We start from the raw sequence: 26,340 nt of genomic DNA on the forward strand, positions 1-26,340 counted from the left end.
AGGCCCGAAACGTCAGCTTTTGTGCTCCTGAGATGCTGCTTGGCCTGCTGTGTTCATCCAGCCTCACATTTTATCATCTTGGAATTCTCCAGCATCTGCAGTTCCCATTATCTCTGGGAGTAGAAGGTTGGCTCTAAGCAGGGCCAGCTAAGCGGAGCTAGCCTCTCTTGTATTAGCCCTCTGAAACTTGTAACGACTCTGTAGCAGACATACTAATGGGCTACAAGCTTCCATTATTTAAATTAATAATTAAATGTAAGATGCATGACAAAGAAATTTGCCGAGAATACAAAAAACTTGCTGTGTGGTTGTAAGTAAGGAAGAAATATGCAATATACTTTTTATTGGGCTGCAAGCCTTTAGAATTTATATTCACTGCAAAGATGTACAGGTTATTTGTTAGAAATATATTTAGCTGCACCTGGTTCTCTATAAGGCAAATGCGCTTAATAGCATGGCTAACAGGTTGGATAACACTGCAATGAATAATATGACTATATAGTTCCTCCATTTGTCCTCCATTCTGATGAAGCTTTTACATTCAAGTGCACTCAATTACCGACATGACTTCCTTTGATGCTGTAAGAGTTCTATAAATTTGTATACCACTTGGTTCAGAATCACATGTTTTTTTTGTTTGCTTGCTGAAATCTGATTTTATTTTACAGTCATTTCTCATTCAGCTACTTCCTTACTTAGCGACAGTTCTGCTTCCATGCTATCAAGAGAAGGTAAATGCCTAACTTTCCCTTCAAGCCGCCAACTACTAAATCAGTATTTGTTAAAAATTAGAAAAGAACACTTCTTAAAAAATTTAATAACAACTTATCTTTCTCTAAAATATGAATTTGCAAGAGTTTGGTACTGACTTGAGCTAATGTCTTTCAAGACATCTACAGGAATGGAAAGCGGTTTGTGCAAGAAACAACAGTTGTATATCTTCTCAGAAGGTTGCTCATCAGCTCTTTGTACAAGGCAATTTGCTGCAATTTAAGAAAATAAAAGCATCACGGGTTAAATTGCAAACAAAACAGAAATTGCTGGAGAAACTCAGCAGGTCTGGCAGCATCTGTTGGAGAAAACCGATTTAACATTGAGTCTGGTGAATCTTCATCAGAATTGTTGCTCAAGTTCACTAGTCTTTTGCATTTTAGTCTGTTGTAATGATCCTGTGAGAATGAAAGCTCTTGACATCAAGGCCACTTTTGACTGAGAGTGGCAGCAGGGAGTCTTAGTAATACTGAAATCAATGGCTATTGGGGGACAAACTCTCTACTGGTTGGAGCTACAATTGACACATAGGAAGACAAATGTCAGACTTCTCTACATCTCTGCAGGAGTTCCTCAGGGTAGTGCTTTAGGCCCAACAATCTTCAGCTGCTTCATCATAACCTTCCCGCCAATGTAAGGTCAGAAGTGGAGATGTTTATTGATGATTGCACAATGGTCACCACCATTCGTGATTCTCAGATATTGAAATAGTCCATGTTCAAATGCAACAAGATCTAAAGAATATCCAGGCTTGAGCTGACAAGTAACAAGTAAAATTCACACCACATAAATACCAGGCAATGACCATCTCCAATAAAAGACAATCTAACTACTGCTCCTTGACATTCAATAGTATTACCATCACTAAATTCCCTACTATCAACATCCTGGAGATTACCATTGACCAGAAACTCAACTGAATTCACCACACAAATACAAGTGGCCACAAGAACAATTCAGAGTCTAGGAATACTACAGGGAGGAACCCACCTCCTGACACCTCAAAGTCTGTCCACCGTCTACAAGGAACAAGTAAGGGGTGTGATGGAATACTCCCATTTGCCTGGATGAGTGCAGCCCCAACAGCATTCAGAAGCATGACACCATCCAGGTCAAAGCAGCCCGCTTGATTGGCATCACATCCACTCCCTCCACCACCAATGCTCAGTAGCTGCAGTATGCATGATCTGCAAGACGCACTGCAGAAATTCACCAAAGATCCCAGACAGCACCTTCCAAACCCATGGAAACATACAGGTGGAAAGCCAAGGATAGCAGGTACATGAAAACACCACCACCTGCAAGTTTCCCTCCAAGCCACATGACATCTTGATTTAGGATATATCACTGTTCCTTCACTGTCACTGGGTCCAAATACCTTTGACATTGTGGCTCTTCCCACCACGCATGGACTGCACTGATTCAAGAAGGCAGCTCCCAAGTGCCTTCTCAAGGGCAAATAGAAAAGGGCAATAAATGCTGGCCAGCCAGTTCCACCCATGTCTCACAAAAGAAAAAAAAACAAGGGTCTAGGAGGTGGAGTTAGCATTCATTTGACTCCTAAGGAAAGGCATTGTTCTGGCACATTAAAAAGAAACAGGGGTGACAGAATCAAGGCTTCAGGTGTGGTCATCAGCAGCCACCACTCTTGCCCCCCTATGCCCAGATATTCAATCATGCAAGATTAGTGCGAATTGAGGGAACCCCTCTCCATAACAGACAGCCTGCCCAGACTGGTTAACTATTTGGATAGGGTGACTCTCTCATCCCAGCTGGAGCTGATATAATTACAGCCTAGGCAGGAATACACCCTTAAGTTGTCAGTCTTTACTCATCTAAGGGTCTCAATTGACAGTGAGACAGGAATGTAGAATTTGAGCCTTCCCACTATTGGCAGAAATAGGAAGGTGATGAGATTCTGGCTCAACCATCTTGTCCAATTAAGTTCCTTTCCTTCCTCTGGGCTTTGAAGTTCTGCCCAATGTCAGGGACAAATAAAAGAACTGGCAACTTTATGATGCTTCTGTAAAAACGTCCCAAAATATCAATTTACACTAATAATCTCATGAATTAATTCCAGTGTCTTACGTGGAGTAGAATGGCATGAAGCTGTCATTGTCTGTGGCTGTTGAACAGAAGGTCTCATTGGAAAAATTGTTTTTGCCTCTGTTTCACGAGTACAGGTCTGATTAAGGAGCCTATTACAATCATCTGATGAGCAAAATGAAGAAGAAATTTTATTTTCAAAGTTTCCCAGTGTAAACAAAATATTATACAAAACATTAAAAAATTGCACACTTAGCTAATTTACCCCCGTAAATTGAAATCAGCATATCTAGATTGGATATATTAATGGATATCTCAGGTAGATCACTGTAGAACAGAATTTGTAGATCAGGTCATCAAGACACATTTGGAGGCCATCAGATAAAACTCAGGTAATGATATCAGGCAAGGTGTTTAGCAGCTAGAATTGGCAAATAAAGGTTCAGGATTGGGAGGTTAGAGACTGAGACAGGAAATGAACTTAAATCTGAATGGACTAGTGGACGCCCAACACTGGCCTTTAATAAACATGATTTGCTATTTGAAATACAGTAGCATTGGACTTGCTGTGAACAATATCGTCAAAGGTTTGTCTATATTTTCTTCTTTTCTTTCCCTTAGTTCCTTGGAACATATAGTGCATATTAAATTCCATAACAACTATGGCAGATTTCCATTTTCCACCTACATAAGATAGTATTTGGAAAGTCAAAAATAGTATAAAGAAAAGCAGTGAAACATTTGTTGAAGAAGTGACTGGGATTGATGTAAACACTTTGCAGCAGTTTTGTGTTTTCTGGGCAACAATATGGTCAATTCATAAATGAATTAAAAAATAATTTACCTGGAGGTGAATGTTGACACTGAGAGAGTGCTGCCTGTTGGATTGTATTGTCTGAACTTTGGAAGTTGCAAGTATCTGTCTCTGTTCCATGAAATGGCATTGGATATGCTGGCCTGTTGCTAACATCTGAAAAAATAAATTAAAAATGATGCTTGTGATTGAAGAGAGTCTGTTATCCTAGGTGCCTATTAATTAAAAAAAAATTCTTTTGAAGAACTTCTGTTTTGCTGATCTTCTATTCAAGCTATTCTTCTTTGTACCCATCTTTCACTAGATAATATTGACAGGCTTGTGAGATTCATGTGCACCCCCAATTTCTTTGTTGCCTCTGTTTTATCCTCCTTTTTTGTTAATTTTTCGTGAGGAGCACTGCTCGTCCATTGGCTTCAATCATTTGTGCCCTTTGGCTGCGATAAATTCCTGTTTCAATTATTTATCCGTTTTATCTAAATGAGACCATTATTCTCCAGATTTTGATTTCTCAGATATTGTTTGTGCACTTTAACACAGAATGTTCTCTGTCATTCCTCTAAGCTTGTTGAATGTATCTTGCCACCAAAGCTTTGCACTATTTTGGAGGTTGTGGAAACTAAAAGTCCCTATTAGCTCTCCAAACATTTCCATGACATAGTTATCTGAATTCTGATTTGAATAACTTCCAAAACAGGAAGTATATTCTCTACTGTATCTGATATGTTGCTGGTGTTCAATCTCTGGTAATGGGGTTTGCCTGCATTACTGTTGTTAATTTCAATTGTTTGATTACAAGAACTTTCTTCTATGCATCCAAATTGTTGCACTGGAACTGATATACTTCCACTAAATTATTATTCATTCATACACATATTAAATATTCATATTTTTGCTACTTTGAACTTAAAACCAATTTTAGTATCAATATTTTCCCCTATATTCATGCTAAAAGCAAATTGCTTTGCTATCAAAAATACAGAACTAGGTTCAAAACATCACAAAGCTAACTGTTCAACTGCATTTCAAAAAACCATATGTTGCCAAATATGTAATTTCCACATTGCGAAAATGGCCTTGGATTTTATGTTGAAAATAGTGGTGCGGCAAAAAACATTCATCAGAACATTAGGGCATACATCAGTCAGCACCTTCTGTTACATGTGAAGATCTACAAATTATATAGTCCATTTTACTTTGCTCCCTGTCCGCATTTGCTATCCGAATAATGCTCTGAGAAAGTATTATTAAAATACAAGTAAATGTACTGTTATAGCACTTATTACTTCCTGTTAAACATGAAAAGAACAGTTAACACGAGTGTATTCTTTTGACTTTTGTGTTTTCTCACGGCATGCTAAGCCATATTTCTTGCCAAAGAGCCTCTCTGACACTGAAAACCTAATGTTATGAGCGTGAGATCGCATGTTCTTAAAATTCAATTTATATTGGGGTTTAACAAAGAAAACCATTTAGTTTGACTTTTTCTATGCGTTTCTACTTTTCATTTCTGGCAAGTTCCATTTTTCTTTCTTCTTATTATTTTATTTTCTGTACATAATTTAAATCTTGTTTATTCTTCCATACTTCTACTTCCTGGGTTAAATTCTGTGGAGCTATATTTGATGAATGTTGAAAATATGTGGAGGAGTTGTAATGTCTAATTAGCCCATGCCCACTGACTGCCAAACATACAGCATACTGTCTCACGTTAGTCTGTCTATCTTCGATTCAGGGCCATTTGTCTTGACCTTATATCAACCATGTTCCATCCATGGCCAAAATAACTGAACTTGAGATGAAAGGTATCTTTGACATCAAGGCAGAAGATGACTAAGTATAGCACCAAAGAGTCCCAGAAAAACTGAAACCAATGGGAATTGAGAGAGAACTCTCCATTATTTGAAGTCATGCCTAGCACAAAAGTAGATTATTGTGATTGTTGGTGGACAGCTATCTGAGGCATAGGGCATTGCTGCAGAGGATGTTTGGGGTAGATATGTTCAATCTACCTTTTCAGAGATACTATTACACACCTCTTGAACAGGTAAGACTGGTCCAGAGGTAAGGACAGTATCATTGTGCCACAAGAGTTCTAAGGGATTTTTAGGGTCAATATTTTTAATCAACCTGTTCAGACATATTATGACTTTCCTCTGAACTCAGGTCTACTGATGACGAGGTAGAGACACTACTCCTGCACCATTGGTAGGATTCAAGGCCTAACCATATTCAGCAGCTTCATCAATTACCATCCCTCTATCATCAGCTCCAGTGGAGTGTTTGCTGAGCTGTATAGCATGCACTACCAGGACTGCCGCAAGTAGGTAAGTTGGGGCATTTGCAAAGGGCATTTTTACCTCAAAGAGGGATAATTTAGGGATAGTAGGAACTGACAATTCTGAAGAAGGGTCCAGACCTGAAACATCAGCTTTCCTGCTCCTTTGATGCTGCTTGGCCTGCTGAGTTCCTCCAGCTCTACACCTTGTTATCTGGGATAATTTAGGGGCTGTGTTTAATGGACGTACGGGTAAGATAGAATAGCAATTTTATCTTCTGCTATCTGCTTCAAAAATAGCACCTTTCTTTTCTTGCTGTTTTAAAAAATCTGTTAAAGGCTGTCCATCTCTCAAGTGCCGAACGTGTCATAGTGTATGCAGGGTAATAGTGCATTTAGTTAACCTTGATGATTTATTTATAGTTGATGCGTGAGCATATTATGGTTTCCATTTTATAGTGATGAGCTCGGGGTATGGGTGGTAAGGTGCTGGGATGAAGCCTGCTCTATGTTACATGCTCCTGTGCTAAAAGGATGCATTTCTTGTGAATGTCCTCACTATGTGGGACAGTGATAGTATTTGTGCACAGCTTGGCAGTAGAAGGGAGGTGCCTGGAACAAAGGTGGCAGTGCTTATATAATCCCAGTGGATAGGGAGGAATCAAACTCCTGAGTGCAGATTTACTGAAAGAATGGAAATTTCATCTCTTGCTGAGAAGATCTTTAAAATTATTTGAATAAAAAATTTAGAATTTTGAATTCTTTCCCACATCCCAGTTACTATAAGTGCTCACTGGAAAAGAGATGGCTTTGCACAATGGACTACTTTTGCACGAATGACCTCTTGGTAGATTAATGGTGACTGTGCTGATGTGTTTTATAAAAAATATTTCATGTCCAATATCTCCCTGATCAAACTCAATGTGCAAGGTGCATAAGGGAATAATCTCTGTAAAGTTTGGAACTCATTGTGAACCTTGATACATCTCCAGAAAACCCAATCTGTGTCATTGGGTGCAGGAGGCTATCCTTATAACAGAAGGAAGCCTTGCCACAGCAAACAGAATGTCCACAGTATCCACATATGCACAAACGCATCCTCGTGAAGTGATACAGAATCACAGAATCCCTTTGGTGTGGAAGCAGGCCAATCAGCCCATCCAGTTCACACTCCCCGTCTTAACAGCATCTCACCCAGACCCATCCCCTTACCCTATTCCTGTAACCCCGCATTTTCCTTGGCTAATCCACTTAAACTGCATATCCCTGGACATCATGGGCAATTTAGCATAGTCAATCCAACTAAACTGTCTATCTTTGGGCTGTGGGAAGAAACCAGAAGAATCGGAGGAGAATGTGCAAACTCAATACGGACAGTCACCCAAGGGTGGAATCGAACCTGGGTTCCTGGTGCTGTGATGCATCAGTGCTTGTCACTGAGCCACTGTAATGTCCCATTACTGACCCTGTCTGAGAAGAGAGCACAGTCATTATAGACAAATTCAATTGACATGTAGGTTGGGTAAATCTAATTAGTACTGATGCTGTAGAGGACATATTTTTCAAATGTATGCAGGATGGTTTTCTAGAACACTACTTTCAGGAACCAACTACGAACATTTAATCAATAGTCTTGCACTAAAGAATCAATTAGGAAAACATGATTACAGTATGATAGCATTTTACATTAAGTTTGAAAGTGTTCGAATCAAACCCAAAGAAAGGCAACATGGAAAATTGAGAACTATGTTAAAAGGTTTTCTAATAAAAATGTAATAGCTAATATCTAAATAACTAATTAACAGTATCGAACAAAAATATATTCCTTAACTACATGAAAACCCAACAAACAAAATGCTTAAAGTATGGTTAATGAAAGAAAACAAGAATTGGATTAGATCAAAAAAAAGCTTACGAAGTTGTCAAAGAAATGGTAAACCCAAGGATTGGGAAAATGTTAGCAATTCACTCTTTATGTCTGTGATATAAGCAGTAATAGGAAGAGAAAGGGAACTGGTGTACATTTGAAATAATTGCCCTCTTATAACAAACCTTCCTACCTACAACAGTCTTTTTAGCTGGAAAAAGCCTCCTCAGTGAAAATTTAGTGGTATACACTTTTTCATTCTCCTTTAACTAACATTCAACATGATTCCGAGTATTTATTGTCTTAAATCATTAAATTTATGATATTTTGAAACTTGGTTCAGACATTATCTTTTTAATCTATTTTAAAATGATTAAACTTGATGAATTTTCAACCTGATTCTGATATCAGTATCTGACTAAATTGAATTTAACTTTTTGATATGATTTTGTTCATGTCTGGCTTATGTATTTCGCAAATTTCTACAACTTCTTAGCATGATTCCATACAAATTTATGTTTTTGAAAATCGTGCTTATAAGCATGATGCTATAAAAATTATGTACTTCTTAAAAAAAAATTGTGAGCGTGCCTTTTGCCAATGTCATTTTGGATTCAGTGAGTTAGCTACTGTTTACACCACCGTACATCTTATCCTTTACACCTCCATGAAAATAATCTGCCGAGGTATACTTGGGCCCACATGAAATCCCCTAATATCTCATTAAAGTTGGGGGAAGAACTTCAGATTAAATCGATTGGATTTTGGAACACATCGAGGATGAGCTTAGAGGTGGTGGGAATGCGGGGCTACAAAACTGCAAAGGAATGGTAGGATGAAATGTCTTTGGCTTCATTTCGCTAGCACTGGCCCAGGCACCCTCAGGTTCTACTTACTTGGTTCAGGGCAGTACCATTTCCAGGCACACTTTTCTTCCAAGTGCAATATTAGGAAAGGCCCTCTGACTGGGAGCAGTTCAGTTGAGTGATTTTCCTTTAAAAGCAGTACATTTTTACAGCAAATTATTTATTGATTGATCACTGTAAAATGGGGTTGAGAGTCTGCTAACAATTTAGACAGAGTCGCCCTTAGCTTGCCGATCTGTCTGTTTATCTCCGAGGGTCGGTGTGGGTTTCACATTGTAGGGATGCTATGAAGAAGCTATGAGGATATTGCATAAAAATAAAATTCAGTTCAGTAGGTGAGCACTGATTTGAGATCAATAGTGAGAACCAATTCCTTACCACTGACCGTAAAATTAGGGCCAATATTTACCAAAGGTATGTTTTCCCAGGTAAGTCAAGAAAGAATTAAGATTGAACACATTATTAGTGAAATGTGAATGGTGAGTCATTGTAGTCTTATGCAGTCTCAAATACAATACAGTAGATTTGCTAATAGATCTCTGAACATATTACCTTCCGTGGCATATTGAAAAGGAGAAATTACATGCTGCGTTAAGTTATCTGGTCTTTTGTCTGTGTCTGTCCTTGTGTGTTCTGGCATTGGATGTGTTGACTGGGTACTAATATCTGATAAATTAAGAAATGTTAGTTAACAATGCTTTTCTGAAGCAAGAGACTGGTAGCCATTATACTTTGCCTGACGAAGAAGCAGTGCTTTGAAAACTTGTGATTTTAAATAAATCTGTTGGATGATAAGCTGGTGCCATAATATTTCTGACATTGTCCGCCCTAGTTCAACATCGGCATCTCCACACGGAGCCGATATAGTTGTCATACTTGTAGAGACGAACAATTGCACTTAAAAGTACATTTTCTCGTTTTCCTATATACCAAAAGTAGGAATTTGGCATTATAAAAACAAATTATGATATCAAAATTGTACTGTCCCTGAGTGCCTTTGTTTTTTTTTAAAACTCCTTGCCCTCAATGGATGATAGTATAAGGTAGGGGTGGAGGTTGGATAGACCTTAGGATTAGGGTAAAAGTTCAGCACAACATCGTGAGCCGAAGGGCCTGTACTGTGCTGTACTGTTCTATGTTCTATGTTCAGTGCGAACTATAGGTGTGTGCAGAGTGGAAGACAAAGTGGTTTGATGTTCAAAATCATGTCATGTGGTAGGCCTGATTCAGTTATTTTATCCTGCTATATTTTTTCCCAAATGTTTGTGTAGTAATTCATACTAAAAGTGTTTGAAATTAGTCCTTTACCCCCGTACATGTATCAACAGGTATCAATGTAAAAGAGCAGAGCTGAAGAACTAAACTAAAAGACACCTCATAATGTGCTTAGTTCCATGCATATTCAAGTAATCCAAGGTTTTATTCAATTTGTTTAAGAGATTGGTCATGGGATAATGGATGCTGCTGACTACGGTCAATTGCCAATTCCTAGTTGCCACTGAGAAGGTGGTGGTAAGCTGCCTTCTTAAACCACTGAAGTAAACTCACAAAGCGGTTAGCAAGGGAGCTCCAGGATTTTGACTTCAAAACAGTGAAGGAAAAGTGATATAGTTCCAAATAAAGTTGTGTGTGGGTTGGAAGGGAATGTGTCATGTGGTTATGTTCCTTCTTTTGCTATTTTTGCCCTTCTGGATAGTAGTTGGTTCGGAAGGTGCTATCTGAGGAGTTCTACTAATTTCTGCAGTGCATCTTGTAAATGGTACACCCTGCTGATGCTAAGAGTCAATGTTGGAGGAAGTGCATGTTTGAGGATATGGTGTCAATCAGGTTTTTCTGCCTTGACCAGCTGCAATGTTGTGCCAGTGATGTAGTTACTAGATTCTGCCCATTGAGGTGACAATGAGCTCATGGACAGTACATCCTCTGAGGGATCTGTGACTTCTTCTTCCGATGCAGAAGACAAACTGATAGAAGAGGGGCTGGACTCTTTAGGGCAGAGGCTGTATGGTGCCATTGGTGACTGCGTAACAGAAGAGAGGAACCAAGTTGTATAATAGGGATAGAAGGTTGACCATGTTAAGAACATGTTCACTGTGGTGGTAATGGGATAGCAGTACAGCACAACATAATGAAACATATTCTACTGCCTCAACTTCAAGATTCTGTAATTTGCATCTCAGCAGTCTCAATGCTCTCCTGCAAATTCAAAGATTTTCTTCTCCGAGTAAGTAAGAAGAAAAATACCTGCTTTGCTCTTTTGGCCCTGTTATGAGACATTTTCTCCTGCAATAACACTAATGAGTGAGACGAAAATGGCTCGGAGAGTTGTTAGTGATGGTGCAGGAGCAGTAAAACTGGCAATCTTTCCTGAATGAGTAGAAATTGCAGAGGGCCAGGAAAGCTTTGGGAGGATGAAATGGGTAAACCATTAAGAATTGGTGCTGCATACAATAGAGAGAGCAGACCATTAGCCCTGGTAGGATGTGTGTGCAACAGCAAACTTAGAGTAAACGTGAGGTAAATTAACCTTGCAGACCACTGGTCCTGAGATATTAGGGCAGCCCTCGTCTCCACTGCCCCTACCAGCAGGATTCCAGATCCCTGTCCTTAGGCTGGGTTGCCAAATACCCTTTCTCACCTATCCCCTTTTGGATTGAAGTCGAGTAACATATTTGAAATGGCAGCTTCTGGTTTGCAGCATTTTAGCTAGTTTGCAGCTACAGTATAAGTATGGTACCTCCAGCGGCACTTTTGGAAGATCCCGTCAGCAAAAAGTACTTCTGCTTCTGTGATCACATGATGCAATAAGCAATGCAGCTTGGATGCACAACTATAGAGGTGAATAGTTAAAGATTGTATGAGATGACACAGTGTGGAGCTAGAGGAACACAGCAGGCCAGGCAGCATCAGAAGAGCAATAAAGTTGATATTTCGGGTTGGGAGAAGGGGCGCGACCCAAAACGTCAACATTCCTGCTCTTCTGATGCTGCCTGACCTGCTGTGTTCCTCCAGCTCCATACTGACTTGTCTCTGACTCCAGCATCTGCAAATCTTACTAGCTCTGGAAGAGTGCATGAGACAAGTTGCCCTAGTCCAGAGACAGAAACCCTCAATTAAACCCAAAAATTACACACTGCCAAAATTCAGCCCAGTTTCTTTTGATGCTACAGTAGTTTCATCTCAACCATGTAAAATGTTTCAGGATTTCCCTAATTCTATGCTTCAAAGTGCCCCTGAAAATAAAGACATAAATAATTTTACATGATAATTACACAATTTCAAGATAAGACAAATGTTCAAACTAGATTAGATTAATTGGTCATAGTGAAATGAAATGCATTTACCTGTATCTGCATTAGGGGAAGCTGAAATCAAATCCTTAAAAAACTCTGGCATCTTCATCTTCTGATTAATTCGTAATGACTCTGATAAATCATCCATTTCAAGCCCCTGTACAAAATAACTTTTGATGATGCAAGATTCGTACAGATTTCAGAATTGAAGCTGAACGATGTAAAACAGAACACAAATAGAAATATATTTGGAATGCATTGTTCTTCTCCATTTCATGACCACTATTTCCTGCGCAGAAGCACAGTGTAGTTACCATAATTGAACAGGGGAGTTAGAGTCGCAGAATTATTGGGTCTTGAGATTTGTTTCCATCAATTTGGCAATGCAAAAATAATCAATTAATATCAGATCACTTTGATGCAAAGAAGTTAAGAACTGTGGTGGACACGAAAACAGAAGACAGATTTCAAATAGAAGCAGGTGTGGGCTAAAAGATCAGAAGTCAAGTTGGGCTAGGAATGGATTGAAGGTCAAATGGAGAGGATGAGATTGGACGTTAGATGACAGGGGGAAAGAGGCCTGAACCCCTTGCAGGGAGGTGCCGAATGCAGGGTATGTTTCTGACTCCCTCGGTCAAATGTGATATCCTGCTAATTGTGGCTCTACAGACATAAAGGTATATTTAACAAAACACCTGTTGGTTGCAGCCTAACTGGCTATCCCAAGGTCTTGTTTTATGTGAATTTTAGCTCTTGGGTCGTGATCATTTGGTCCCTTAATCGAAATTGCTGGGGCCTAACATCTGTTTCAGATGCGGACACTGCAAAACAGTACTTTTGCTTTTCCCACTTTGGCACATTCTGGCGAAAGAAATGTACATGCTTCTGTTCTATCATATTAGGTTATAGCATATTTAGATGGTAGAGAATTTGGATAAGTAAATTGTAATATTTTGAAAAATGTCCATATTACCAGGGAGGTTGTGCTGGATGTCTTAAAACACATGAAGGTGGATCAGGTGTATCCCAGAACTTTGTGGGAAGCTAGGGAAGTGATTTATGTCCACCTTGCTGAGATATTTGTATCATCAATAGCCACAGGTGAGGTGCTGGAAGACTGGAAGATGGCCAATATGGTGCCATTATGTAGAGGTTGTAATGAAAACCCAGGGAACTATAGTCTGGTGAGCTTGATGTCAGTGGTGGGTAAGTTATTGGAGGGGATTCGGAGGGACTGGATTTATATGTATTTGGAAAGGCAAGAACTGATTAGGTCTCACAAATTTGATTGAGTTTTTTGAAGAAGTACATAGAAGATTGATCAAGGCAGAGTGGTGGACATGATCTATATAAACTTCAGCAAGGTGATCAACAAGATTCTGCATGGTAGACTGGTTAGCAAGGTTGCTCACATGGGATTGAGGGACAGCTAGCCCTTTGGATACAAAATTGGCTTGAAGGTAGGAGACAGAGGGTGGTGGTGGATGGTTGTTTTTTAGACTGGAGGCCTGTTACCAGCAGTGAATTGCAAGGATCCTCTGCTTTTTGTCATTGAAAATGATTTGGATGTGAATATAGAATGAATGGTTAGTAGGTTTGCAGATGATACCAAAATTGTTGGTGGAGTGGACAGTTAATAACTTTATCTCAAAGTGCAATGAGACCTTGATCAGACGGGTCGATGAGCTGAGGAGTGGCAGAAGGAATTTAATTTAGACAAATGTGAGGTGTTGCATTTTGGTGAGGCAAATCGGGGCAGGATCTGCACACTTAATGTCAGTGTCCTGGGGATTGTTGTCGAACAGAGTTGGGTTGCACTTTCATAGTCCCTTGAAGGTGGAGTCACAGGTAGACAAGGTAGAGAAGAAGGCATTTCGTACACTTGTCTTTATTGGTCAGTACATTGACAATAGGAGTTTGGAGGTCATGTCGTGGCTGTACGGGACATTGGTTAGACCACTTTTGGAATACTGTGTTCAGTTCTGGTCTCCCTGCTATAGGTCTTTGACCAAGTGAGTCAGAAACATACCCTGCATGCGGCACCTCTCTGCAAGTGGATCTGGCCTCTTTCCCCCTGTCATCTGACCTCCAATGCATCCTCTCTATTTGACCTTAAATCTGTTCCTAGCCCAAGTTGACTTCTGATCTTTTAGCCCACACCCGCTTCTATTTGAAATCTGACTTCTGTTTTCGTCTCCACCACAGTTCTTAACTTATTTGAGGAAGTGACAAAGTTGATAGATGAGGGAAGGGCTGTAGATACCAAATATGTGGACTTCAGTGAGGTGTTTGATAAGGTTCCCTATGGTAGGCTGATAGAGAAAGTGAAGTGGCATGAGGTCCAGAGGGTTGTAGTGGAAAGCAGTTTCTCAAAATGGAGAACTCTGACTAGTGGTGTTCCACAGGGATCCGTGTTGGGACCACTGTTGTTTGTAATATATATAAATGATCTGGAGGAAAGTATAGATGATCTGATTAGCAAGTTTGCAGATGACACTAAGATTGGTGGAGTAGCAATAGTGAAGGAGACTGTCAGAGAATGCAGCAGAATATAGATAGATTGGAGAGTTGGGCAGAGAAATGGCAGACGGAGTTCATTCCAGGCAAATGCGAGGTGATGCATTTTGGAAGATCCAGTTCAACAGCGATCTATATGGTAAATGGAAAAGCCCTGGGGAAAATTGATACACAGAGGAGAACTGGGTGTTCAGGTCCATTGTACCCTGAGGGTGGCAATGCAGATCGATAGAGTGGTCAGGAAGGCATACAGCATGCTTTCATTCATCAGACATGGTATTGAGTACAGAGTTGGCGGGTCTGCAACTGGGTGTTTCAGTTGTGTAGGACTTTGGTTCAACCACATTTGGAATAGTGCAGTACAGTTCTGGTCGCCACATTACCAAAAGGATGTGAATGCTTTAGAGAGGGTGCAGAGGAGGTTTACCAGAATGTTACCTGGTATGGAGGGTGCTAGCTATGAAGAGAGGTTAAGTAGGTTAGGATTATTTACATTAGAAAGACAGAGGTTGATGGGGAATCTGATTGAGGTCTACAAAGTCATGAAAATCATTGACAGGGTGGATAGCACGAAGCTTTTTCCCCACAGTGGGGGACTCAGTTACGAGGGGTCACAATTTCAAGGTGAGGGGGGGGAAGTTTAAGGGAGATATGTGTGGAAAGTTTTTTACATTAAGGGTGGTGGGTACCTGGAATGCTTTGCCAGTGGAGGTGGTAGAGGCGAGCACAATAGCGTCATTTCAGATGTATCTAGACAGATACGTGAATGTGCCGGGAGCAGAGGGATATAGATCCTTGGAAAATAGGCGACAGGTTCAGATAGAGGATCTGGATCGACACGTGCTAGGAGAGCTGAAGGGCCTGTTCCTCTGCTGTAATTTTCTTTGTTCTTTTATCTAGGTAAGGTTGTTAAACTTGAACGGGTTCTGAAAAGATTTACAAGGATATTGTTGGGATTGAGCTATAGGGAGAGGCTGAAGAGGCTGCAGCTATTTTTCCTGGAACACTAGAGGTTGAGGGGGTGCCCTTACAGATGTTTACAAAACTTTGAGGTGCATGGATCGGGTGAAGGTACTTAGACCATAAAATTTTTGAAACCATTACTGAGAAATTGAGTCCTGAAGACTGCAAGGTCCCCATATGGAAAATAAGATGTTGTTCTTTCAGCTCGTGCTGAGCTGCACTGAAACACTGCAGCAAGCCTGAGACAGGGATGCTGGCCAGGAAATATGGCGGTCTCTTGAAGTAGCAGGCAACAGGAAGCTATGGATTTTTTATTTTAAAATAGGATGTAGGTGTTTTGCAAAGTAGTTACCCAGTCTGCATTTTGTCTTCCCAATGTGGAGCAGACTGCATTGTGAGCAGTGAATACAGTAGACTACATTGAGTAAAGTGCAGTTAAATTGCTGCTTTACCTGGAACGTGCGTCTGGGACCTTAGTGAGGAGATTTGATGCAGAGAGGCAAGTGCTGTAGGAATATGGGGAGGTGTTGGAAGTACAGGGGGAATGTACCAAGGTATCTCAGAAGGAATGGTCCCTGTGGAAAGCTGACAAGGGAGGGAAGGGGAGTGTGTGTCTGGTGATGGCATCCCACTGGAGATGGTGGAAATGGCAGCTAATCATTCTTTGGAGTTGGATGCTCATGGGATGGTGAGAGAGGGCCAGGGGACTCTATTACTGTTGTGGGAGGAAAGAAAAGGAGTAAGGGTGAAAGTACAGGAGTTGTATCAGACATGCCACATGGCGGTGGGAACTTCTTGGTTAAGCAAGAAGGCGGACAGTTAGGAGGCCCCCCTTGTTGAAGTTGTCATCATCAGAACAGAGGTGATGGAGACAGAGAAACTGGGAGAATGGAATAAAGTTTTTAAATAAAGTATTAAAGGACGCAGGGTGTGAGGATATAAAGTCAAGTAACTGTGGGAGTCAGTGAGTTTGAGGTGCATATTGGTGGCTAGTCTATCCCCACTGACTTCCAGTTACTTTAACTTGGACTTTCAAGTGCATTCACCCTGCTACAACACTACACCAGAGTTTAGTTTAAAACCATGCATGTAGAGAATACAGTTCTTAATCTAATTCTCCAAACTGCATTCCCTGCAACAGCTGCTCTTGACTGAAAATGCAGAGCTATCTCCGCTATTCCCCAAATAACCCTTATTCAGTAGTGCAGTATCTTTCTTGGAGAATACAGTAAACTTGTGAAGTGTGGCCTACCATTTCTATGATTCTGATGACTTCCCTTGTAAACCTTTATAGTCCTTGTTGGTTTGCTTTTAATTGTTAGGAGTATTGTTTTGCTTTTGTAGAAAGATCCAATTCGTTCTCTTTTGATCAGTCAGATACTGCATATATTATGATGGTCATCCTTTTCTGATCAATGACAAAAGCAGTTACAAACAGGCTTAAAAAGGAAAACTGAAAAAATACCTGTGCTGAGTCCAAGGTCTTGCTCACATCAGACTGAAAGTATGATGGAACAATCATGTTCTTAAGAGCTAGTTTGGTTCCTTTTACTTCATCAAGCTCTTGCCTGTCAATGAAAAATTACAGATGTAATTTATTAAAATATAAATATAAAAATTATATTAATACACCTGATGCCAGTTACACACAGTCACAATATCCAGAAGTACACATTTTAAGGTGACCATTGGTCAGAATCAATAATATCAAATGCTAACTCCTTCCATGTCTTGGATTTCTTGGAGGTTTTACAGTCTTTTTGGAAAGCATGCTTGAAATTATTTCTCTTATGATCATTTCTAGCGGCTAATCATCTAAACACATAGTGAAGTAATTTGTTAATTCTTACATTTTTTACCCATATTATTGTATGTATGTATGGGGAATCATGATTAGCGCTAAATTCGAGCAAACTCACAATTTAAATACCAAGCACCACATAGAAATCTAAAACAATGATTGTTAAATAGTCTACAGGACTTATATGGTAGTATTTCTCAACATATCAAAACATGCATTTAATATTATTCCATGGAAGGAAGAATATTTGGCAAAATTCAAATTGTTGGCTTAGGCTTGATTTGTTTCATTATTTCAATTCTGATTACCTTGAACCCAAAATCTAAACAATGAAATCTTTGGTCAACATGGAAAATTCCATTTAGTAGTTTAGTGGGGACTTATGTGTATGTTCTACACCCAATTCTAAAAATTGCTACTTTTGAATCTCAGTGGTGCAGTATCTTTCTTAGAGAATTTCAGTAAACTTGTGAAGTGTGGTCTACCATTTCTATGATCCTGGTGACCTTCCCTGTAAACCTTTACAGTAAGGGTAGAGCACAGAGAAAATGCAGAGGTAAAACAGGTGGGAACAGTGAACTGAACTGTAAAATATTTCTTTTTATCCATTCATGGATAAATGGATGTAGATACCTATAGCAAACTAGAATTTATTCTGCAACCACAAATTCCCTCAATAGCTGGTTCTGAGCCAGTACCTGTAAAGTGTATGAAGACAGACAGTGCGTTAAGGGTGGGAGTGCCAGATTATAAAGGAATGCGCATTTTGTTAAGAGTCTGAACAAGGTAAAATTGGACTAGTATTTGATCCCATTCAACCTGGGGTTTGTTTTAAACCAGTTCTCTTTTAAACACAGGCCTAACACTAGTTAGCACCGTCTCAGGAGCTTGGCCTGCTGTGTTCATCCAGCTTCACACTTTATGATCTTGGATTCTCCAGCATCTGCAGTTCCCATTATCACTAGTTAGCACTGCATGGTTACTCAGTAACAGAGATAATGGGAACTGCAGATGCTGGAGAATCCAAGATAATAAAATGTGAGGCTGGATGAACACAGCAGGCCAAGCAGCATCTCAGGAGCACAAAAGCTGACGTTTCGGGCCTAGACCCTTCATCAGAGAGGGGGATGGGGTGAGGGAGCTGGAATAAATAGGGAGAGAGGGGGAGGCGGACTGAAGATGGAGAGAAAAGAAGAGAGGTAGAGAGGAGAGTATAGGTGGGGAGGTAGGGAGGGGATAGGTCAGTCCAGGGAAGATGGACAGGTCAAGGAGGCGGGATGAGGTGGTAGTTAGGAAATGGAGGTGCAGCTTGGGGTGGGAGGAAGGGATGGGTGAGAGGAAGAACAGGTTAGGGAGGCAGAGACAGGTTGGACTGGTTTTGGGATGCAGTGGGTGGAGGGAAAGAGCTGGGCTGGTTGTGTGGTGCAGTGGGGGGAGGGGACGAACTGGGCTGGTTTAGGGATGCGGTGGGGGAAGGGGAGATTTTGAAACTGGTGAAGTCCACATTGATACCATTAGGCTGCAGGGTTCCCAGGCGGAATATGAGTTGCTGTTCCTGCAACCTTCAGGTGGCATCATTGTGGCACTGCAGGAGGCCCATGATGGACATGTCATCTAAAGAACGGGAGGGGGAGTGGAAATGGTTTGCGACTGAGAGGTGCAGTTGTTTGTTGCAAACTGAGCGGAGGTGTTCTGCAAAGCGGTCCCCAAGCCTCCGCTTGGTTTCCCCAATGTAGAGGAAGCCACACCGGGTACAGTGGATGCAGTATACCACATTGGCAGATGTGCAGGTGAACCTCTGCTTAATGTGGAATGTCATCTTGGGGCCTGGGACAGGGATGAGGGAGGAGGTCTGGGGGCAAGTGTAGCATTTCCTGCGGTTGCAAGGGAAGGTGCCGGGTGTTGTGGGGTTGGAGGGCTCCAACACTCCATACTCGCTCCACACTGCCCTCCAACCCCACCACGCCCGGCACCTTCCCCTGCAACCGCAGGAAATGCTACACTTGCCCCCACACCTCCTCCCTCATCCCTGTCCCAGGCCCCAAGATGACATTCCACATTAAGCAGAGGATCACCTGCACATCTGCCAATGTGGTATACTGCATCCACTGTACCCGGTGTGGCTTCCTCTACATTGGGGAAACCAAGCGGAGGCTTGGGGACCGCTTTGCAGAACACTTCCGCTCAGTTCGCAACAAACAACTGCACCTCCCAGTCGCAAACCATTTCCACTCCCCCTCCCATTCTTTCGATGACATGTCCATCATGGGCCTCCTGCAGTGCCACAATGATGCCACCTGAAGGTTGCAGGAACAGCAACTCATATTCCGCCTGGGAATCCTGCAGCCTAATGGTAGCAATGTGGACTTCACCAGTTTCAAAATCTCCCCTTCCCCCACCGCATCCCTAAACCAGCCCAGTTCGTCCCCTCCCCCCACTGCACCACATAACCAGCCCAGCTCTTCCCCTCCACCCACTACATCCCAAAACCAGTCCAACCTTTCTCTGCCTCCCTAACCTGTTCTTCCTCTCACCCATCCCTTCCTCCCACCTCAAGCCGCACCCCCATCTCCTACCTACTAACCTCATCCCACCTCCTTGACCTGTCCATCTTCCCTGCACTGACCTATCCCCTCCCTACCTCCCCACCTATACTCTCCTCTCCACCTATCTTCTTTTCTCTCCATCTTCGGGCCGCCTCCCCCCTCTCCCTATTTATTCCAGAACCCTCTCCCCATCCCCCTCTCTGATGAAGGGTCTAGGCCCGAAACGTCAGCTTTTGTGCTCCTGAGATGCTGCTTGGCCTGCTGTGTCCATCCAGCCTCACATTTTATTATCATGGTTACTCAGTAAGGTGGTTTGAAATTGACCAATCAAGCTGCCAATTCTTTGTTGATTGCAAATAACCAACTCTGAGTACTTGGTTTAAGGCATCACAAAAACATCTGTTTTTGTTGTTGTGCATACCTACTAATTTCGATAAGATGCAAAAGTTGCTTTCACTTGGTAGCACACACATAAGGGCATATTTGAGCAAAAGAGGAGGAGAATGTATACAGAATCGTTTGTTTGAGGGGTTTGATAATTAAAAGTCAAGAATCAAGCTGGAAGTTGCTTGCAATCAGTCCACATTATGTATTTTCATATATGCTTGCTAGATGACAGTGGTTCAAACCTTCTTGCAGTTGACAGGGGATGTCGTTTTTAAGTAGTTGTTATATCTCTCAGTGATCCTCAAGTTCACGGTATAAGGAAGCGTATTACTTATATAAAGTGCGTACCATAATTATGAAAATTTGTTGATTTCACTGTAGCTTTATGGAGTTTGATGGAGTCAGTGCTAAAGGTATTTTCCCTGGGATTAATAATTTTTTTGCAGTACCAATAAATTTAGCTAGGGGCCACATACCAGAATATTTTGATAGTTTTAGAAATCTACTTTTATGTAGAGTTGTTAGATATGGAATGAGGAGAAATAATTAACATTCTGGAGGAACTACATAACTGATATGTATCATTGTATTGGAAAGCCTTAGCTTTATGATTTGTGTGGAATAGCTCCCAGTTTTCCATCATAATATATTTAAATTAGCACTTTCCTTAGTTCCTTACATAACTGTCTTTCCTTGCTTGGCTTGCTATTACCTGTATTGTTCTAATCTTAGTGGCCACCGAGATGTCTGTTGCCAGTCTTTGTTGCTGCATGAATGGAGGGAGAAAGCAAGTTATATTCTAAAATTACTGATATATTCATATATAATTCATTATAGGCCTATTCCAATTAAGAAGTGTTTTCTGTAAACTGTGCAAATGAATTGCTGCTTAACTTCTTGGTGCTGAAAATAAAACATGGAGCAATAACCAGAGCAATATGGACATATTATCATTCCCTAACAAATGTCAGTTTGGAAATTTTCATTCAAAGTTGTATTTAACATTATTGTTTGAATGTCATAATTCTGTTATTATTCTTAATGGTACAAAGAACAAAACTGTACATGACAGGAAGTGATTAGAAAGGCAAAAAAAAATGGAAACAAACAGAGGAAAAAGAATATTGACATTGATTTCAATGGAAATTGAATATAAAAGTAGAGACATTTCACTGCAGTCAAAGGTTCAAAAAAGGTGATTGCAGAGATGGCAGAGACATTGTATATAGTGTTGTAAGATTTCTTGGATCTGGAGGGGTCCCAGTGGATTGAAAAAAACAATTAATGCAGTACCATTATTCAATTAAGGAGGAGACTATAGGCCAGTTTGGCCAACGTCTGTTGCAGAGAAATGTCTAGAATCCGTTGTTAAGGAGGTTAAAGAACAAAATGATTAGAAAGTCCATGTACCAACCATGATTTTGTAAAATGGAAATTGTATTTAACTAATTTATTGGAGATTCTTTTAAAGGAAATAACAAACAGAATGAATAAAAAGGATGAAGGGTCTTGGCCCGAAACATCAGCTTTTGTGCTCCTGAGATGTTGCTTGGCCTGCTGTGTTCATCCAGCTTCACACTTTGTTATCTATGCATTTAATGCATTTGATTTCCAAAAGACATTTGAAAATATGCCACATTAAATGTGCCTGCACAAAATAAGAGTACATAAAGTCAAGGTTACTACATCAGCATGAATAGAAAAATGATTAGCTAATAGGAAGTATAGAACAGGGATAAATGGGAGATCCGGTTGGAGTACCATAAGAATCAGTTCTGAGCGTTCAATTATTTACAAACTATATTGATGACTTGGATATTGGAACTGACTGCATGATAGATAAATTTGCCAATGATGCCAAGATAGGCAAAAAGGTTTATTGTCAAGAAGAGGTGGAGAGTCTTAAAATTAATAAATGAGATGACACACATTTGGAAGTTGGCACTTAGTAGAATAGTATGAACTTGCCCACTTTAACAGGAAGAACTGAAAAGCAGTATACTATTTAAATGGAGAAAGACTGCAGAACTCTGATGTAAAGAGGAATCTTGGTATCTTGAAATATGAACTAAAAAACATAGTATGCAGCTTTTAGCAAGTGATCAGGAAGGCAAATAGAATTAAATACAAGTTGTTAATTGTTAATTGCAAGTAAAATGGAATACAAGAGTAGGAAAAAAATTATGGCACTTGTACAAGATAGCACAAGTAAGACAACACCTGGAGTACTTTGTACAATTTTGGTCTTATTACATCAGAGGCAATTCAGAAACAGTTCACTTGATTTATTCTTAAAATGAAGGGCTCTTGTTATGAAGTAAGGTTGAAAGGATTAAGCTTTTATCCATTGGAGTTTAGAAGGATTAGACCTAATTGAAATATTTATAATGCTGAGTGGACTTGACTTGACTTCCAGGGTGGTTCCTGGAAGGATATTTCTGTTATGGTTAGGCTAGATTTGGGGACATGGTCTAAGAAAAAGAGTTCTGCCTTTTAAAATAGAAATGAGGTGATATTTTTCTCTCAGGGTCATTAGTGTCATGATCCCAACGGAAGGTACAATGGGACATGTCAGACTCCAGAGTAAGATCGGGCTTGATATATCATTTTTAAAACATTTCATTCATGTGGTGGTCAATCACAAAAACATAGTTACGCAAGGCTACAGAGCTTATTTAACAAGAGAACCGAAGATTATTACACAAAGATGGCAACAAAAATGAAGCTATCTACAGAGAAAAACAATGTAGAAAAATCTCTAAAAATCTGTAAAAAAAGTTATCAAACTATTTCTCAACACCATTGATTTCGAGATTCAAGTATGTAGAAATTACTCTTCTCAAATTGTTAATTTCTATTTAGCTGGTTCTCTAGGTCCCTTTTCTGTAGTGGTCTACAGCATGACCTTTCAGCCCAACTTGCCCATGCCTCCCAGTTTTCACAATTAAACTAGTCTCCTTGGCCTGTGTTTAGTCAGACTCAAAGGGCTGAACATTCTGCACCTAAGTCCTATGTCTGATTTCTAAGTTGGACATTAAATATCCTACAGCAGTGAAAAGGAGCTGGGGAGATAGACGTAGTATTCTGACTAATATTTATCTTTTAACCAACACCCACAAATTACTATATCTGCTCATTACCACACTGCTGTTTGTGGGAACTTGCTGTATATAAATCAGCTCTGCATTTTGTACATTACAGCAGTTAATCTGCTTTAAAAGGTACATAGCTAATGATAAAGCACTTTGGAAAATCCTGACGTTGTGAAGGCTGTGATACAATACACGGGTTTTCTTTTCCTATATGCTATTACCCAAGTACTGTGTCTGGAAAAGTTACTCGCAATCAATTCTCATACTAGAATGAGCTGCTTAATGAGGGACTTCATTCCACGGAATACAGCTGGTCATTCAAATTATCTCTGTTTTTTTGTTGATCCATGAGTTTTATGGTATGGAAAACTAAGCAAAAAGGAGAGAAATATCATGGGTTTGTAAAAGTTAGTCTGACATACCTCTCCATGTTTACTTTCAACCAATCACAGCTATCTGTCTCTGGTGTGCTCTTTGCAGTGGATCTTACAGCATCCTCATAAATTGAGGCCACATCAACTGTGACAAATATCAAAGTTAGTAAGTGTGTAGAAACTGCATAGGCATTGTCAGATTCATTGGATCACACTGATATGTTTGTATTATATATGTATTTTTTCATAAGCCCAAGCAGTGATAACTTATTATAATTTACTGTAAAAATTGTTAATAGTTTACATTTTCAAATCATAAGAAATTAATAATGGGTAAGAATTTATAGAAATCTGTGGATATCTCTGCCAGCTGTTACTAATTTCACAACAATCTAACAACACAATATGCAATGTTGGATTACTGTTATAAAATTTAGTTGATTTAGTTTCCATAACAGAAGTTTGAAGTGCAATGTCGATGTCCCTATTGATTCTTGATGGAAAACTGAATAGCTTTCTGGCTAAATAAAATGTAACAAAATCTTAAGCAATCATAACACAGATTTTTGTGCCGCATTCATTTTTGCCAACACTACAGTCATTTCCTCCACACCAATTTATTCCATCCGAGTGAAAACAGCCACCTCCTAAATCTGCCCTTTCACCTGCATATACCTGCCAAAGATAAATGGCTCAAGGATTTACAATCCTTTCTTTTCTATCTGTCATATATCCCAAAATAGATTAACTCTGTTGTTTTCCTGATAATGTCATCTCTGATGTGGTTCAAGCAAGCTCAGCTGAGTGATATATTAGCCCCTATTCGCAGCTCGAAGGCATCTGTGGTATTACAACCGAAAGCTTTGTTGCCTGACAACCACAAACACAGTTGCTATGTTGCTTGATCATTGTGCAGAAGGTGGCATAGCACATATAGAAGTTCCACACAAAACAAATGTTTTGATGACACAGCTATTCACTCAGTCCCACTGGGCTGGATTAATCATTGAAAATATGGTTGGCCTCACCTTTCTTTGACACTGCTTTTTTGCCTGCTGGTCACCTTCTCTCTGCATCAAGCTATCCAAAGAAAGAATTTAATTGGGAAATGTGTCCTATTCAGTAATATTCCTTTTCATGGATGGGCATTAAAAATATTTCAGTGGATATCCCAAACTGTGAAGCGGCCTGGTGAGGGAGAAATGAATTACTCTTGTTCTTTATTCATTTGCTTCCTTGGTTAGTCACAACAAAGTTAATGTATAAAGGATTCCCTTCAGTATGGATACCTTTCTCCCAGGCCAAATGAATTTAGGTTTTAAAAAGAGCTACTATAGCCAAGTTTTCTTCAATTAACAGAAGTATGATCTTATTATTCACTAAATATAGGGAGTAATAACAATGCAATACACAGATTACAAATGAGAGGACAGCCCAAAAAAGTTAAAAGAAATATAGTTTAGTCTATGGGTCACTTATGAAGAGTAGATAATAGAATATTGATAGCAAAGCAGTTAATTTCAGGATTTTTGGCTTTGCGAGTTAGTTGACATTTTCTTTGTCCATTCTTCTTTTTGATGTAGCCTGACTGGAAGCACTCAGAGGGAAGAAGTCCCTACCTTTGTCCTGTTTGAGTGACTTGTTGGCCAGCTGGCTTCTAGCAGTTAGAGTGAATGACCATTTATCTACAGTACGGGATGACTACTGGATGATTTTTCAACTGTGACCTTCACAGCACAGTGCTGCTCGAACCCAGGTTAGTACCTCAGCTTCTTCTACACGTGCACACAAACCAGGGTTGAACTGGCTTTTAACCACAATTCTTGTGTATTCTTGAAAGGTGAAGACAGAAAACAGGTGTCTTATTTAAACTTTAGATTTTTAGTGCATTTCTTTTGTTTTAAATTTATCCCTTTGAAGCTTCTGTGACACCTTGCAGGTGAGACCTTCCAGAGTCTGTCTATCTCTGAAGACAGCCAGTGAATTCACATCAATTTTTATTTTTTGGCTCTATGTGCTTTTATTAAAAAGAAACATATTGTACATAAAAGATCAATATGTCTTTAAAAGTCCTGAGAGCATGATCTATCGTCAAGACAACATTTGATAGATACCTCAGCATATTTTTGGGATAAAACCCTTGAGAAATCATGAAAAATACAGCTAGTCATTGTAAACTGACAACATATTGTTGTGCAATAAGAATTTTGAATTGAATTCTTCCATTGAGTGGGACAATTCAAATTTCATTTTACTGTATATGAATTACATTGAGAAATGGACAAGGTTTTCCCTAAACAAAAACGGAAAGAACTGTGGATGCTGTAAATCAGGAACAAAAACAAAGTTGCTGGTAAAGTTCAGCAGGTCTGGCAGCATCTGTGAAGAGAAAAACAGAGGAAGGGACCTGAAATGTTAACTCTGTTTTTCCCTTCAAAGATGGAGCCAGACCTGCTAAACTTTTCCAACAACTTTGTTTTTGTTCAAGATTTTCCACTAGTCTGCGCTGGCTATCCTGCAAATGGTAAAACCAAGGAACAGTATACTATACTAGCAGAGACAAGTGCATATTGAGTTTCAATGATTTATCAATGATAGTTTAAAAATCATTACCCTGCAAGCTGGCCTCATCCACAAAACTACACTCTTCTGCAAAACTATTCCCAGATTTGGAGATAATACGCATGGCAAATTTGTTCATTTCTGCCCATTTGGCATTGTTCAA

General features: G+C 39.9%; 1 protein-coding gene across 4 annotated transcripts in view; it reads right to left on the reverse strand.

The window, feature by feature from the left end:
* The window catches only part of spag17 (sperm associated antigen 17), a 239,250-nt gene that overhangs the window by 27,685 nt on the left and 185,225 nt on the right, over positions 1-26,340 (reverse strand). For 3 of the 4 annotated variants that reach the window (XM_048541477.2, XM_048541476.2, XM_048541474.2), the window contains 8 exons: positions 23,664-23,760; positions 20,862-20,915; positions 16,881-16,983; positions 11,987-12,092; positions 9,195-9,308; positions 3,662-3,787; positions 2,860-2,982; positions 870-983 (listed from right to left, as the gene is read on the reverse strand). In XM_048541477.2, the coding sequence (XP_048397434.2) occupies positions 870-983; positions 2,860-2,982; positions 3,662-3,787; positions 9,195-9,308; positions 11,987-12,092; positions 16,881-16,983; positions 20,862-20,915; positions 23,664-23,760 (837 nt within the window). The remainder of the gene's footprint in view (positions 1-869; positions 984-2,859; positions 2,983-3,661; positions 3,788-9,194; positions 9,309-11,986; positions 12,093-16,880; positions 16,984-20,861; positions 20,916-23,663; positions 23,761-26,340) is intronic. The other variant, XM_048541475.2, reaches the window with a different exon arrangement.

This window comes from Stegostoma tigrinum, chromosome 12 (genome assembly GCF_030684315.1).
Source record: "Stegostoma tigrinum isolate sSteTig4 chromosome 12, sSteTig4.hap1, whole genome shotgun sequence".
NCBI lineage: Eukaryota > Metazoa > Chordata > Chondrichthyes > Orectolobiformes > Stegostomatidae > Stegostoma > Stegostoma tigrinum.